The sequence below is a fragment of the Prunus persica genome, chromosome G8 (assembly GCF_000346465.2).
Source record: "Prunus persica cultivar Lovell chromosome G8, Prunus_persica_NCBIv2, whole genome shotgun sequence".
NCBI classification, from domain to species: Eukaryota; Viridiplantae; Streptophyta; class Magnoliopsida; order Rosales; family Rosaceae; genus Prunus; species Prunus persica.
Window position 1 is genome coordinate 15,700,039 of NC_034016.1, and position 18,003 is coordinate 15,718,041.

Here is an 18,003-nt window from a genome sequence, read left to right on the forward strand (position 1 = left end):
GTTAGCTAAATTCATCTTACTACCCTTGTAGTTTAGCTCATGTTTGGTTTCTGATTAGAGGTTCCTTGTCCTTGTTGCAAGTTTTTCCTTTAGCTGCTTGATACCTTTTTGGTTACAAGAGAGCCAACTGGGGAGAGAGATTCAAAATCTAAACTTGGAAGTATGGGAAGAACGATAATCATTTTCTTTTTTATTCAAATACGGGGAGAACGAGACCTGAACTCTTGCCGTCTTGTAAAGTAATATGCTTTTACCACTAGGAGATTATTGAGCAACGATTCTATATTTAGCTAAAACTTTTAATGAAGTTTATCACTGGTGTTCATGGTAATCAAATATAACATCACCAATAAATTAAAGTTAAAAATTAAATTAAATAAATAAATAAATAAAAAGTGGTAACAGAAGGTTCGTTTTCGTTTGAGCATGTCAAACAAACAGAAAACATCAAGTTGGTTTTTCTCATTTGCACTCGTACCAAATGTTGATTTTAAAAGAAAAAAAGAAAGTGAAAGGCCACTGTCAATGTCAGCTGTCGATGCAAAGTTTCAGTTCATTCTTGTAACAAAGAAGCATTTGGGGCCACATGCAACTTGCAACTTGCTCTCAACTCAAACATACATGGGCTATTATTTGAAGAGAATCCATGAAGAGAAAAAATCCAAGTGAACACCAAGTTCTTCCCATCCCCACTTTCTCTTGTGGTCCACAGTCCACAAGGAGACATTCAACAAAGTTTTTTTTCATAGGTGGATTTAACTCAAGTCACATTGAAGTGGGGCAGGAAATTAATCGAATCTAGGTTCAACATTTGTTGCAAACAAAGAAAGTCAAGAGATCGATAATAAATTAGTAATCATTTTCTCCATTCACTCAAAGCTTCAAGAAAGAAATGGATCACATTTTCTAATCATATTAGCAAGTCATATATGTAATGTAACCAACGACATTAGATTAACATGTTTATTAATCCGTTATTGAATTTGAATGAATTGAATTGAGGATGAATTGAATAGAGTAGGAGTTGGATTGAGGAGAATTAGAATCTAGATTCCTATTGAAATTGTTTGTTAAACCATATGGATTGAGGAGAGTTAGATTCCAGATTCCTATTGAAGTTGTTTACTAAACCATATGAAATTCGGGTATGAGTGGTGCTAATTACTAAAATGTCCTTGTTGTTGGGTTAAAGTAGATGGCAAATTTGGAAATTTCAAAATTGTGTGAGGATATAATGAGTAAAAAAAGATAACTTCCTAAAAGGTTAGTTCTTCATGAATTAGAATACCACCTCCTATCCAAGAATTATTCCTCTAAAATAAGGAATTCAATTCCTAATTTTGTATGGACCTCACTCACTTTTTAATTCCTTGATGCAAAATAAACGCAGAAATTCTCCATATGTGAAATTCAATTCCTGATTAGTAAACACACCATAATTGATTATATATGACACAAAACCGCGTGTGCTTGTTACATCAATTATTATCATTAACAATCAAAAAACTCTTTATAATAATACGAGGTTTGTTATAAAAGAATAAAAAAAAATATAAACATGTGGAGCCCACTAACTATTCATTACTGTTCATTACTGTGCATTTGGCGGCTGATAGAGTTTGTCTGTCACGGATGTACTGTTCATCACTGTTCATTACTGTTCATTTGGCGGCTGATAGAGTTTGTGTGAACAGTGATGAATAGTGATGAATAGTGATTATTTCAGCCTATAAATAAGAAGAGAAACGGAAAGAAGAAAAGAAGAAAAAAGGAGAAAGGAAGAGAAGGAAGAAAGAGGAAAGAGAGAGCAGAGAGAAATTCTAAGAAGAGAAACGGAAAGAAGAAAAGAAGAAAAAAGGAGAAAGGAAGAGAAGGAAGAAAGAGGAAAGAGAGAGCAGAGAGAAATTCTCCTAGAGAGAAAATTCAGTGAGCCACATATATTGTAAACACTAAACTTGTAACCCTATTATTTTACATAGTGGAAAAGTTACTGCTGCTGCTCTCCGAGGACGTAGGCATAGCCGAACCTCGTTAAATGCTGTGTCTCATCTACTTTACGTGCAGCTCTGAATTATCGCACATATCCCAGGTTATTTTATAACACGTTATCAGCACGAGAAGCTCTCAGGTATAATTTTTGTGCTGCACTATTATTTATACTACTAACCATTATGTTGATGTAAAGAAGAAAAGCCAACGCATCTAGCTTTCCACTAATATATCAGTATAATATATATATATATATTATATATATGAAAAGTTGATGGTAATATAATATACTATATTTATCTGCTTTTCTATTACTAACCATTAACAAAAATGGACCCTTGGTAATACTAAACATATTATCAGTGGGAGACCGTTACTAATACTAACACTTTACTTTATGAAATTTACTTTATGAATTTATTTAAAAGGGTGGTGCGGGTTTATCGTCCACGCCTTTACTTTTATTTAAATGTATGGAGCAGAATTAGTGCCCATACAAGCACATTTAATTTACTGCACATTTACATTTATTTAAATGTATGGTGCGGGTTTATCGTCCATACTAGTAATTTATTTACCAACAAATTATTTCATGGACTTTACTGCTATTTAAATGTATGGTGCGGGTTTATCGTCCATACCAGTAATTTATTTACCAGCAATTTATTTTATGGACTAAATGTGCTGTATGATGAGTTCTTTTTACAGTAAGCAGATCAGGACCAGAAGTTCCTTGATCCTCATCATACAATTACATCAGGACTGGAAGATCCTTGATGATGATATTAAAATGAGAGCTGGCAGTCTCTCCGGTACTGTATTTGTAAACATGTGATTGGACTTAAAGGTCCTTGATCCATGACATGTAAATAAGGACCTAGAGTTCCTTAATGATGTAACAGTACCGTATTGGTTCATAGTGCCGTACACATGGATGATAACTGTACTGGCAGATGTACTGTACACATGAATAGATATGCATTCATGACTTTGATGAATAGTACTATTCACATGAATAGTAACGTATGCATAAATATGAGCCATGGATGATAACTGTACTGGCAGATGTACTGTACACATGAATAGATATGTATTCATGACTTGATGAGCAGTACTATTCACATGAATAGTGACGTATGCATAAATATTAACCATTTTGGATAAACCGTCACTATTCACAAAAGGGAACCTGCAGTTCCTTAAACTCATGGATGAGAAATTAAATGAGATGCCAGAAGTTCCTCAAAATATGGACAAATATGTAAGGGCTTGAATTCTAGAAATATGTACAGAAAATTGTAAAAATGTCCATACCATGAGAATATGTGATTTTGGCCCGAAGTTCAAAATCTAAGGGGATTGAATGTCCATACCATGAAAATATGTGATTTTGGCCTGAAGTTCAAAATCTAACAGTGTTGAGAACCTAAAGTTCCAACAGTTAAATGGACAACCCTTGAGGTATTATTGCAAATGGTGGTACGCCACATATTTCTTTGGCATAAGAAAATAATGAATTTAATAAAGTTCGATTATGTTATAATCGACACCTCAAGGAAGAAATATATTTTGTGAATTCCGGTTGTTAAGAATACACCGTGAAATGGATAATATCAGTATAAACCTCAAATGATGAATTGAGGCTCCCCACATATTTTGTTATATCTGGGCCGGAAACCCATGGATCAAAATATATGAGAGATCCTGAACTTGAAATTGTGGGTATATAGAAGTTAATGCTCTTCACTACTATATTGCGATATTATCGTGGATTTTACTCAATTCATATTTCATGTCCATTTGAAAAGGGCAAATAAATTCTGAGTTTGTGTTCCATACGTTGAAATATGAAATTTGGGAGAGGCGATGTGGTTATTTGAACCTATAAGGAATAAGGTTCCAAACCGTCATTTTGAAAAGACGTAAAAACCACAGGTGCAAGTTTAAGAAAGTGCGCAATTATTATTACAGGAACATACAACAGATAGATTTTTTCCTGCAATGAAGGTGCAGGCCCTGTAAAATCTATAAAAATACATTATGTTCTAGAAGCCTCTGAAGGAAGAGGACGGCGCCTCTTAAGCTTAGCCATGAGCTTCTCGTGGTCTCCCAAAATTCTTTCATTAGAGACCTGCAGCATGTCTAGCCTTCTCAGTGTATCAACTGAGTACGAACTCACCAGTTTCAACAAGGAATTATTCTCTCCTTTAAGTTTCTCAACCTCCTGTTGAGACTCATGAAGCATTCTTTGGAGAGACGAATTTTCAGTTGTCAGCTTCTCAACCTCGTTTGCTCTAACACGCAAACGATCAGCCATGTTAGAAACAGAAGCGGCACTCTGAATGCTAAAAGCCATTGAGTCATCAATAGCCTCTTCCTCAGATCTCCCTGTTAACAGCAGTTCATCCATTGGAGTAATGAAATTCCTAGCTACTATGACAGCAGTAGCATCATTCATCATCACAGAATCTTTAACTGTGAGATGACGATTTTGGGATACAAAGGATGGACGCCAAACGTTGGTGTCACTGGGAGCATCATTTAAATTGAAATAATTTGGGCAGGAAGAAGAGGAAGCCATTTTTGAGAAGGTTTCGAAGAAAGTCTTAGGAAAACTAAAGTTTCAGAAAATGAAGAAATTTGAGTTGAAACGCAATTGCTCCAATCAAGTTTTACAAAGGCCATATCTATAGGAGGAAATATGGCTACTGTTTTTCAGGACCACAATATCTTCTCGAATCCCCATATTATCTTTTTCTTTCCTAGAGTCCAAAACTTCACGTGGTCTCTAATAATGCCTGTCGGCACTTTCGGCGTTTTCAAGCATTATTTTCAAAGCCGATCTTGCTTTACGGATTTCACGGAGCTACTTTTTCAAAAGCATCCCGAGAATCTCGCACTTTTTTCAACAGCATCCCGAGAATCTCGCAATTTTCCTATGGTTAATTTGAAATTCACCGGTTCTACCTATTCATTGTATTTGTGTATAAATGTGTTACTAACGAAATTTTCTTTGCAGAAGACATCCAGTTTACTCCATACCTAGTGATGCGATATCTACTTGTTTTTCTTATCAGTAAACACTTAATATGCCTGAGAAGCAAGACTATCTCTGATCATCCATTCAGGAAGCAAGACTATCCCTGATCATGTTTCTGCAAGATCAGGGAACTGTGAAGGCGGCCTTATGCTCTAATCTCCGGAAGTTCTTCTAAACTAGAAGAAATGAGAGCTTGTCGTTTGCTCCCACCAGCTTCCTTCCTTGATTGCTGAGCATGTTGTCTGCTCCCACCAGCTTCCTTCCCTGATTGCTTACCTTACCTTGCAATCAATATCACAATCTTTGTATCTTTTCTTTCTTTTTATAACTCTCTGTTCATAAGGGATTCTATTACTTTAGAACGAACATCCAAAGAAAGAATCCATACGGTGATCCTAACTCTAAGGGTTATTTATTTATTTTTGACAGAGAGAAGAATTGTGACTTTTTGCTCTTGCAGGATATAACTAGATCATCAAGCGTTATTGGACCGATACGAGCTTGAATGATACTTGAGAAAAGTTTCTCCCACCTAAGATGTAAGCAATACTTGTGTTGTTTTATGCTTATATACTTATTTGATATTTTATCTTGAAAGGTAACCAAATAGGGAGATAAGTCCGTTCCAAAAGAATGGCTTGCATGTATCCATGAATTATTAACGCAAATTTTACAGATTGCAAGTTGGATACATTGATAATACACTGCACAGATTAAAGTCCCATAAGAACAGAATATGGGTATAGCAGTGATCAATATGATGCACGCCTGTTGCGTAGCAAATGATGTGGATTGAAGTCCCGAAAGGACAATCCTTTGACATGTCAATATTGATATTGTGCACGCCAAATGCGTAGCAAATTATATGGGTTAAAGTCCCATAATATGGGTTAAAGTCCCAGAAATTAATTGACATGTATGTATTAATCTGTGGCATGCCTGCAGCATGACAGATATATGGGTTCTAATTGTTCCAACTCCCTAAATGGAGATTATCCACGCCCTACTACTAAATAACGCTCCAATGGAGGTTATAATCCACATTCTCACATAATAAAAGCCCCATGAAGTGGCTTGGGTACCCAAAAGCAAAGAAATGCTTATAATTGATGCATGCGCATGCACATGAGAATGGTGGGATCATGAATTGATGAATGACAATTTTTAATTTTGGAGTAGCTACTCAAATCATCAATGGGCTGTGTTGATTGGAACCACGTTCAATTATTAAATGTCGACAATATCATTGGCCAAAATGGAAAGAGGTAATTCCATTATAGATGAGAATGAACGTGAAAGAACAAACCCACAGTACGAACCCCAAAAGATGTTAATATTGAAATTTATACTTGGGTGTTCGGAATAAACGGGAACATACCTACTTTGTATGACACAATGTTTCTGGCAGAAACAATGAATGTTGGGTCTTTTCCATATTTACAGATTCAATTGTGCCCCCCCCCTTACTGCACAATTACGGAGACCAACATATTATCTTTAAGGGTTATTAAATGCACAGAGCATATCGCCAGAAGCGATTCCCTAAAAGATGTATAAATAGCTGGGTTAAAGCTATATAATGTGTCATAAAGTTTAATCCCCTTTTCAACAAAATCCGTTGAGAGGATTGACATTGCATAAAGCAAGTCCCTAAAGGACATGTGCTTGAAGCACAAAATTTGTACTCAATATTAACATGCCTAACTTACCTCAGTGAGTACATTGATTATAATGTGATTGCAACACATTAAAGCTTCTGCAGAATTCCAGAAATATTTGTCTCGACTTAAAGATCGAGCATTATGCCAACGAGATACTTGCTTATACTAAGAAAGTATTGAAGCATTTTTATGAGAATTATCCGTTGGGCACTTTAAGGATTTTCCGGAAGTATGTTGGACCGGACATCATATTTTTCAGATAAGGCTCAACTCCATCACCATCATTTTAGGATGATGTGAGGTATATTTGATGCTATTTCCGCATAACACCATGTATGGGCATATTCTTTCAAGTGAACTTATAAATAGCCCAAGCGTTATTAGATATGCGGACTCTGAAAATTTCTATGATTTACATAGAGATAGCTCACTGGAAATATATTTACTATATGAATTGTTGGTAGCTACATCATCTACTCACTCCGAAAGATTCTCAATCCAAAAGATAGTCATGAAGACATCAGGGGGAGATATTAATCAGGGGGAGCATCCAGAAGTATGCTATACAGATTGTTGTACTCTTCTTTCCATCAGTTCTCTACCTTACTAGGTTTTCTCCAAGCAAAGTCTTTAATGATACCACCGACATATCATTAGTGGTCTCCAAGGGGGAGTGTTATAAAAGAATAAAAAAAAATATAAACATGTGGAGCCCACTAACTATTCATTACTGTTCATTACTGTGCATTTGGCGGCTGATAGAGTTTGTCTGTCACGGATGTACTGTTCATCACTGTTCATTACTGTTCATTTGGCGGCTGATAGAGTTTGTGTGAACAGTGATGAATAGTGATGAATAGTGATTATTTCAGCCTATAAATAAGAAGAGAAACGGAAAGAAGAAAAGAAGAAAAAAGGAGAAAGGAAGAGAAGGAAGAAAGAGGAAAGAGAGAGCAGAGAGAAATTCTCCTAGAGAGAAAATTCAGTGAGCCACATATATTGTAAACACTAAACTTGTAACCCTATTATTTTACATAGTGGAAAAGTTACTGCTGCTGCTCTCCGAGGACGTAGGCATAGCCGAACCTCGTTAAATGCTGTGTCTCATCTACTTTACGTGCAGCTCTGAATTATCGCACATATCCCAGGTTATTTTATAACAAGGTTCATGAAGAATGTCGAAGCCGAAATCCTTATTATTCGCCATTTCTGACTAGAGAATTAGCAACAAAATTGAATTCCCCGAAAAAAAATGTGATAAATACCAAAAGTCTACAATAAAGCTCCACACGGTGACAGGAGAACAAAGCAAACAAGCTTAAGGCACATTTTCCTACACATTCCTTTTCATGAATTCTGATCAAAAGTCTTCAAAAAATTGGCACACACACTTGATCACTTTGCATCTTCCTCCTTGTTTCCAGTAAATTTTTTTTTCTTCAGTTTTCTCACGAACTGTTGAGTCAGAAATAGCTGTTGCTAATCCACTATCCATCAAAATCATGCCGAGAGTTGAATTTTCAGCCTCTTTTATGAATTAAGATTTTTTAAAAATTTTATTTTCACAAATTTTTAATAAACCATTAAAGAGATTAACTTGTCTTCCGCAATTCATATTCATCTAGTGAAGAAAAACTTAATTACAATAGGAATAGCACTAATTTGCTATCCCCGCTTCATAGAAGTGTTTCTCCATCCGGTGGTGCTGATAACTAAACCAATTGAGATGCATGCAAGAGAAAAGGAGAAAGAGGAGAAAGCCTTCACATGGAGGTGGCATCCATGAATATCTTTTTGTTTAATGAGAAAAGGGGGTTAAAGAACTCCAAAAGAGAGTATCCATAAATATCTTTTCACCTTCAAAAAGGGTTAAAAAGTTTGACAGACAAACTAAAGTGGGCACTCTTTTAGGTGCTCATTTGCAAGTTGACACGCTTGGGGAATAATTATGTAGAAAATACTTCTTCTCCTCATAAGTGCTTTTTTTTTTTTTTTTGGGAGTACAGAGGGGCAAACGCCTCCAAAACAGAAACTTTTTTTTTTTTTTTTGGACAAAAAACAGAAACAATTAAATAGGAACAAGGCGAGGTCTAGCAGCACCTCGAGCATCAACATCTAAAATGGCTCTAAGAAAGGCAGGAGTTTCTTAAAAACATAGAGGCCATGATTAAACTCATAACTTTTGGCAGCCAAGGCATCAGTAGCATAATTCTGCTCTCGAAAGACATACTTGACAGAGCAGTTCCAATCTTCAGGAATCTTCATAACACAGCAAGTGATAATACTGAACAGAGGGTGGGTTTGGGCAATTGGGTTATCTCTAAAACTACTGGTCATAAGTGCTTTACTAAGCACAAGAATGTTAACATTTTTTCAGCCAAACAAAGTCCTCCAAAGTCAGTGCCAAACAGACCCCAAGTGAGAATTTTATGTATGTTCTCCGATTCTTATCACAAGGCTAACCATTGTTTAACTTATTTGGAACTTTGTCTTAATACCTTGTGCAAACATGAAAAGGTAAGTTGTGAAAGTTTACCTCCTTATAACAAATGTTTTAATTATTAATACTACAACCCATAAACTCGTCATCCACCAATATTATAATATGTGAATTTAATTACATCACATGACAATGTTTTAGTACTCTACAAGAACTTTCTGTATAATTAATGCAACCATATCAACTAGAAAAACTTGTGTGAAATGTTAATCAAAACTCTCTTATCTACAACAGCCATATCAATTAGAAAAACTTGGGCGAAATGGAGAGTAGATTTGTTTTGCTATCCTTAGCCAATTACAGACGGAATGTGAAAAAGTTAACACGCATGACATACTGTGATTGGCCGAAAATTGCAAAACAATGCTATTCTTGTTTCACACAAGTGTTTCTCCATGTGAACAGGACTGCAAACTTTCAGAAAGCTCAGAATTCGGTTATTGTTATATCTTTTGATCAACTTTTATCTGTGTGCGCGCGTGTTGAGAGATTTAGGGCAACCGAGCTCCTCTTGTCTTTAGCTTTGATTTAAGTCACAAAAAGACTGAATAGAAGTACAGGTGGCTCCTAACGCACTTCTCCTACTGTACATACACATTGCCCACCACTAGCAGTTCGAAAAGGGACATCAAGAAGTCCCAGCCGGAAGACACCCACACAGATACTATTGTCCCAAAGGGAACACTTCAAAATTTGCAAGCCACGATACCACCCTATCTGGTTTGCTAATTGCTTACTTTTTTTTAAACCATTATTGCCAATTCTCTGGGCCCCAATCACTCCACCACAACACATCAAATCATGAGGCAATTAAAACGAGAGTAACTCTACCACCACTCACTAATATTTTAGCTGCACTGTGAAGCTTCTTATCATAAACTCATCTCCACTCAGCATTGCATATTGGTTTGGTAGGTGCCCCATCTTTACTGCCCATTAATACCTACTTGACGTGAAAGGGTTTTGTCTGGTGGGTTAAAAACTTATGTCCTATATGCAGGGAGTGATGTAAGCGGACTGTGTTTTGAACTTTTGACAGACTAGAGTTTACTAATTACTGCTGGTAACTAAGGAGAAGAAATTCACAGAAAAAAGAGAAGAAAACTACTGCGTGCAAGGTGATTTTCCTATTGATCAAGTCATGCACCATAACCTAGAGATTCATATTGAGAATAAGAAAAATCCCATCATCATACTCACAAATCCACTTACGCTAAACAGAAACCAAGTTGTATAATTGGTTTGGATAAGAAGCAAACGTGGCACACACTTTAAATAAACATTTAGAAGAATGATTTTGACTAGTAATGTTGTAGGATTGTCAACTCTGTAATTCTTCCGGTTACTCCAAAAGGAAGGATGTAAAGTTGATGTCATTTGAGGAACAGAAAAAAAGGAGAAAGATGAAAGTGAGGAATCCTAAACTTTAACAAGGGAAACAGTGAAGATGACATAGACATTGTCCCCTGGAGCACCAAGCATCACAAGGTAGGGACCACTTCATTGAGATGAGATAAAATAAAAAACAGGCATTCTCCACTTTACATTCTTAATGCTTCTCTCCATTTCTTTCCTCTTTTTCTCTTTGATCAAACCCTTCAAACAGTCAATTACAACCATTTCAAACCATTGCACAAGCTTAGATTCATCCACTTCCTTTTGAAACCCTCACCTAATTTGAGATTTGAGAAGAAATGATCTCCCAGGGAGAAGGAGAACGTGAAAGTGAACTAATATTAGATAAAGAGCAAAACAGATTTTTGATCAACAACGATAACAAAGAAGAAACTGAAGATCTTAATACAGGAGAGTGGCTGAACCTGAGCCTAGGTAGGAATTTGCTCTCAACAGAGGGAGACACAGACTCACAGTCAAGACCAGCTTCTGGCAAGGTGTTTTCCTGTAACTTCTGCATGAGGAAGTTCTTCAGTTCGCAGGCATTAGGGGGTCACCAGAACGCCCACAAGAGAGAAAGAGGTGCAGCCAGAAGATACCAGTCTCAAAGAATGATGTCAATGATGGGATTCCCGTTCACTACTTCTACGGTTAGATCACTCAGCGTTCAGCCCCACTCACTTGTGCACAAGCCAAACAGAGATGAAACTTCACTTGTAGCAAGATTCAATGATGCAAATACAAGGTTTAGCATGAGGCCTTTCACACTGGACGATGTAATGGATTCTATGTGGCCAGGCAGCTTCCGGTTGGATTCACAAGTATTAGAGCCACAATCAGAGCCATGCAAGCTTGACTTAAACCTTCGGCTCTGATCCATCCATCCTACTACCTTAGTTTGGAACTTTGTTTTATGACTTTTCTTTTGGAAGAGGTCTCAATTATTTTCTACCAAGTACAGAACTAGCATAGGTTAGAGGCCAACTTGGAGAGTCATCCTCTGTTTATCTACTCAATGAGACTAGGAAAGATACTGAGAAGTTCCTACTGTTTTAGGCATGTTATAATATTGAAGTTATTTCCTATTCCATGATGCATGCAATAATCTCAAGTGCATTATGTCTCATGGAAATGAGTTCTTATGAGGTTTTTCTATTCTGCTACTGATTATCAACTTCTAGCTTTGTTGTATCTATGGCTCAAACAATGCTATGGCTTTTCCCAATATTGACTTGGCAAGATTCTAGCCTAAGAGCCACCCTAACCCCAGCCTGCTTTTACCACTCAAAAGCTACATCCCTGAGGCCTTCAGAAAGGTCAAAGCATAGGCAGATTAGCAACTCTAAAAACTCAGAGATTTTGAAAGTAACAACAAAGTTCTGACATGTCATATTTTTGTATGCATGTGAAAGTTTCGGCAGGTTGTAGCCAGGGCCAAGACCGCACACCTAGGTTGTAAGTCAAAAGAAAGAGTTTTGCACTTGTACAACTTTACTTCCTTAAGCTCCACAAAGAATCAGATAATATGAGAATTTGGAAGTTTTCCACAGTTATCCTTTTATGCTATTCCTCCCAAATCAGTGCCTCTATGTAGTGCCTAGCATTTCTTTTCCTGTACTTTTCTTTTGCCTTCCTAAACTGATAAACGGCTAGTGGCTGTAATTCTTACACATACCATGCCAGCAACGGAAAACATGAGATCCCAAGTGATATCCTTACCAATGGAGTCTATCCTACCAGAAAAAGGACAAAGATGCTTTTGGAGAACACATCAACAATCCCAATTTATCAGTTTCCTATACTGACTTCTATATGTCAGATAAAACATTATGTCTATTTGAGATGCATACCTGTCACATGCACTCCCTCTATATGGTTTCGTATACCATTGCCTAGAATTGCTTAATATCAGAGGACATTGTTTTTCTGACACACTTTCTTTTTCACATATAAACTGATGCTAAGATTATTCTTAAACTTTATAATGGGATAACCATCTGGAACTTCCTATAGATTTTTTCTTTTTATTTCTAAGGGAACTTCCTTTAGATTAGCATAAAGGGGATGCGGTCAATTAGTTCAACTTCTATACAATGGACGTTCTACACTAGCAACGCATGGGTCTCTCAGATTTTTTTTTTGTTTTGTTTTTTTTGTTTTTTGGTTAAACTAGGATCTATCCTCACCCCATATCGCTTAAGCCAAGGTCCAGGGACGCATCCTGAATGTTTGTATGTAAACCATTTTTTAATTTGATTTTTAGAGCATTTTATTTATAGAAATAAATTATAATCTCGTATGAAAGTTGCAACCTTATTACTAATTCATGTTGTATTGCTTTTGCTTTCAGCTCTCCCCACAATTATTGTGGTGGCATGATACAAATATAAAAATAGGAAATTTGCATAAAGTACTCGTTTTTTTTTTCTTTCAACTTTTTCAAATTAATTTAACAAGATAACTTAATAAACATGAGAAAGAGTAAGAGAATATGTGAATGTGAAAAGAAAAGTTTACATTCAATAGAACCCAGCAAAACAGAAACTCTTGCACGGAGACAATTTACAGCCTTACACATTATCAGGTACCTTTAGCTTTTGGGTCTTATGCATGATCACAGGAAGCCTTTGGCTGATGATGCTTGGATCATTATAGGCAGCATCTTCAGAAGGGTATCCCTTCTGCACAATTTAATTAAGAAATGAGAAAAGAAAATACTTCATGCACAGCGCAACAAAAAAACTTCTTTCTTTTGACAATACTACTGGTAGGAAAATTAGAAAGGTTCCATAGGAAGATCACTAGTAGGAACTATTAGAAAACACCTTTTGAGAAAAATACAGTTGCTAGTTTATTAAAAGTCAGTTAGCTGACTATCTATTTCAAGTCCATAAGATAAAACAGCAACCAGATCCCATGTAGAGTAGCATGCCACCACATTAAACTTAAGCAAAGCTTGACTTGAATACAACTTGCATCCTTACAAAAATTTCCTTGAATACAAACCGTGTTCAAATTTGATGAACAGAAAATGCCTGTTCATTTTCCACAAGTCACACAACAATCAAATAAGTTTTGGGAAGTGGGGGAGGTTCAGAGCATCTCTTTGTTTCCCAAGAGTAAATAAAACAACTAAATAATTTGAGATAGTGTCAGAAAGAAAGGCAGTATTATAATTTGTACGCAAGCACAGAACTTCAACTTACTGCAGATAAAGCCTGAAATGTGGCTTCTCTCCAGCAGATTTCTCGAAGAATAGTGGGACTTGCATTGTCATTAAAAGCACAATGCATTCGAGTGTCCCTTAGTCTCATTAGTGCTCCATCAACTCTAAGCTGTAAGAAGATCTGAATCGGTAAGTTATAACATTAAGGAAACAGAAAGAAGAAGTGACTGATATAATCATGAAGTTTCCAAAGAGCTTGGTATTTTCTTTTTCCAATTAGTTAGAATACTTCTTAAGTAAGTCCCAGAGTTAACAAATTAAGAACTTGTGCCAAAACAATTTTATCTACCAAAATTACATTGATAATTGTGCTTGGAAGGAATGTAAGTGAATTAAGAGAAATTGACTCACCCAAAATCGCAACAGGAGAAACCAACAACTTGGCATGACTCTCTAGAAAATCAAAATGTACATGATAAGTCCTTCCTTGCCATCGTCATATTGTTGGAAAAGCAGATTGAGCCACAAGGGGAAAATGGAGATTGAAGACTTACCACTTTTACAGTTAAAAGTGACACTCCACTATCAGCCAATTCATCTTCATACAAGACCACCTGTAGAGGTTAAAAGGATGACTTTTGTCATGGCAGGTATACACATAAAAAGAAAAGAGTAGATAAACGCATATGTCTGCATTGGCACAGCCTATGAATATGCTTCTAGTTATCAGCCAGGATGCCCACCTCATCATAAAAGAGAATAGGCTCTTTCGAAGCCAAAGCAACTACATCGATTTTTTCGTTGCAGTCCTCCCAATGGAGATTGCAGGTATCCTTAGAGATCTCTCCTCCTTCAAGCTGCCATATAAAATATGAATTAATACTATAGTATCACTATCTTTCCTTTTTAAAGAAAACTTCGTATCACTATCATAATATAAACAACAGTCAAATAAATAATGGAAAGGCTTTGCATCCAGAAGCCTTGTAGTTCCTTCTTTTAAACGAGGTTTAACAAAACAGAGTGAAAATGCTCAACTATAGAAAAAGATAAAATGTGCACCTTGTCTGCATCAAACTTAACAGTTTCACTTCCGCAGTATGGCGTTGTGAATGTATAATCATAATCCAGTATTATTTGCTGGGAGGGTTTACTGCAAATTGAGAAAAGGAATGTAAGACCGAAGACCAGTATCTCCATCAGTTTTTTTTTGTTTTTGTTTTTGTTTCTGTTTGTTTTTGTGTTTTAAAAAAAACAACAACAACTCAATCGACAGATTCACACCCACCATCAAGACACAACTATTTCTATTCCACAACAAAGTTATCAGAAAATAAATTGGAGAGAGATTCAGAAGTCGAGGCATATTTCTATCCTGTCAATTGAATTTGCTAGTCTAATTTAGCTCTACAAAATTATCCCCATACTTCACATAGTACAAAGCATATGGAGGGTCTCCTAAAGCATCAATCAATCACCCTTGAAATCAAAAGAGGTACACATTTTAGTAACACGCTATAGAATTGAGTGTCACAAAGCTACCCAAGAAAGAACAGAAAAACAAAAGTCCATCCGAGTACATAAAAGAAGCCAATGGGTTACCTTCGGAATTTCCATTGAGCAGCAGCTGGGACTTCAACTGGTGGCAAAGCTTCCTTCTTCCACCCAACTAGAGCATCAAATGCATTGAAATGAATTGTAAAGCCACTCTTAACGTGTTTCAGAGCCAAACAACTGTCCCCAAACACCATTTCTGGCATGTGATATGTCTCAAGCTTTTTCTCCCACCTGCAACAACCCACATCAAGAAACATCCCTAACATGGCATCTACCCTGAAAATAAATAAAATTGAAACTTTTTAACAGCGACCCAGCATCAAATCAAGAGCATACAGTTCGAGGGTGGAGGACTTGAGAATGGAGCGCTTGCGGGACTCGATTTCCCAACCATGGATACGGAGGCCATGGCGTCCGTCGGTCAACGGCTCAGCTCCGGCGGCTTTCAGCTCCTTCTCGTCAACCTCCACTTCCATTTTTCTGCTCACCGATTCTCCTGGTTTTCCCTTGCTTCTATTCTTTCTTCTTCCGTCGCTTCGCGTTTTTGTTCTGGCTTCTCTATTCTACTGTGGAGCGTCGACGACTTGGGCGGGTCTCTTAAACAAGACTCGGACTTTGGAGCTGATACTGCCTCAAAACTTTTTCCGGGTTTGGGTTAACGGTTTATACAATTTTTATTTTTATTTATTTTTTATAAATACCACGATATGTCCCTACATTCGAAATGTGAGATTAAATGCCAGCTTCTCTTTTTTGTCAGGTATTTTTTTAAAAATTATTGTTTGTCAAGGTTTTCTCACACCACAGCAAAAAAAAATAAAAACTTTCTTGTAATAGGAATAGCATTGTTTTACTATTCTCGACCAAAGACACAATGATACGTGGAAACGTTAGCCCACATGTCATTTCATTATTAGTCAGAATAGCAAAAAGTGTTATAACTATTGCATGAGAGTGTTTCTCCTACCATAAGTGGGGTGAAAGCTAGTAATTTGATACAATATTGTGTTGTTACTTGTTATTTTTAGCTTTATTTTTTTTTAAGAGTATAATTTAGTGATAAAAGTGTTACAGATTTATTACGTAAATAGTCATAGTGGACAAACAAAAATGAATATAGGTAAGTTTATTGAGCTTGCAATGGGTAGTAATAGTTGTTGCAACTTCAAAAAAGAGAATCTGTTTTCTTACATTGTACAAGGCTTTCCAAATAATTCTATATGTATTTATGAGTCTGAATAATCTCATTTTCAATTATTAAACCATTTCATTTATCAAGTTCAATGAATAAATTATTATTCCCTTCAAAAACTTTATGCTCACAACCAAATTCTAGCCGCTCTTTTCTTATGTAAGTCTTAAAGGAAAACTCCATAGAGTGAGGAAGAGGAAGAAGCGTCACTGCCTCTTCTCTTACTCCTCAACACTTTACATGAAGAATACTTTCACCTCTCTTACTACTATACCCATAAAACTTTGTTTGAAACTGTTGTTCTGGTAGGCGCTCGCCTAGCAGCAAGGCATTTAAAAAAAAAAATAAGTATATCCATTTTTTAAAATAAAAAAACACCACAGTATAGCTGTGCGGTCATACTACTTATTTTAAAAAATTAAGAAAAAAACACCCCGGTATAGCTGTGCGGCTGTACTATTTATTAAATAAATAAAAAAAGACCCCAATATAGCCTCGCGTCTATACTCTTTAAATATATTATATTTACAAAGTAAAGCCGCACGGCCCTTTTTTGCTACGAGTATAGCCAAGTGGCTATACTCTTTAAATATATTATATTTAAAAATTATAGCTGTGCTGCCATACTATTTATTTTTGAAAAAATTAAAAAAAAAAGATCCTAGTATAGCCGCGCTATAGTACTATTTATTTTTTATATAAAAAAACACACCTAATAGCGTCTAAATGACCTATTTTTTATTTTATTTTACAAATTTTTTTAAAGAGTATAGCCGCATGGTTATACTCCGCACGACTATACTAATTATTTTAAAAAAATGAAAAAAAATCCACAGCAAGAACTAACAGCATGAAAAGCATCGTTACTCAACCTGGTCAGCCCTTGACAGTTCCTTTTGCAATAACACTGGCGGTTGGATTTTTAGGACTTGTTGTATACAAGGGTATCTTTACTCGAAATTTTGATGTGATTTCGAAAATCATTAGACTGATAAACTTTTACTTTGCCCCTCTTAGGTCCCACTATAAGTGTATTGCAAGTACCCTTCTACTCGGGAAAGACAGTTAACATAAAGAGTTTATACTGGAAGCAGAACATAAGCTTTCTAGTTTGAGAGTTTGTGAAGAAGGGTGCCCTAGGAATTTTGAACTTTTGTAGCCTACTTGCATTAGTTTATACTTTATAGTTATTAATTTGCTAGTTTCAACATATACAAAGCAGATATTGAAAAGAGAGAAATTTAACAGTAAATCAATATGAGAGTTCAATTTTTTCTTTTTATTTTTTTCATGGGAATGTTTGCCTTTGATCTACCTCGTTCTCTCGAGTGCTACTAAATAATTTTACTACACACATTATTTGTCGTAGAGAATTGCATGCTGAGTTGGAGTGGTCTTGGTAATTGCTTCACTTTTCTAATAGCACTTTACAAGAAGAACACTACCACCTCTCTTACTATTGTACCCATAAAACTTCGTGTTGAAATTGTTGTTCTAGTTGGC

General features: G+C 36.1%; 2 protein-coding genes across 3 annotated transcripts; one reads left to right on the forward strand and one right to left on the reverse strand.

The window, feature by feature from the left end:
* On the forward strand, positions 10,439-12,146 carry LOC18768708 (zinc finger protein 7). The gene has a single exon (XM_020570705.1). The coding sequence runs from the start codon at positions 10,885-10,887 to the stop codon at positions 11,458-11,460; it is 576 nt and encodes a 191-aa protein (XP_020426294.1). The 5' UTR covers positions 10,439-10,884; the 3' UTR covers positions 11,461-12,146.
* On the reverse strand, positions 12,986-16,084 carry LOC18768106 (TIP41-like protein). 2 transcript variants are annotated; one of them, XM_020570704.1, is made up of 8 exons: positions 15,645-16,084; positions 15,354-15,539; positions 14,814-14,904; positions 14,495-14,608; positions 14,306-14,365; positions 14,163-14,204; positions 13,792-13,932; positions 12,986-13,266 (listed from the first exon to the last, which is right to left on the reverse strand). In XM_020570704.1, the coding sequence occupies exons 1-8, from the start codon at positions 15,782-15,784 to the stop codon at positions 13,156-13,158; spliced, it is 885 nt and encodes a 294-aa protein (XP_020426293.1). In that variant the 5' UTR covers positions 15,785-16,084; the 3' UTR covers positions 12,986-13,155. The 2 variants fall into 2 exon arrangements, with proteins under 2 accessions (XP_020426293.1, XP_007200530.1); XM_007200468.2 differs by having other exon boundaries at positions 13,792-13,920; positions 15,645-16,077.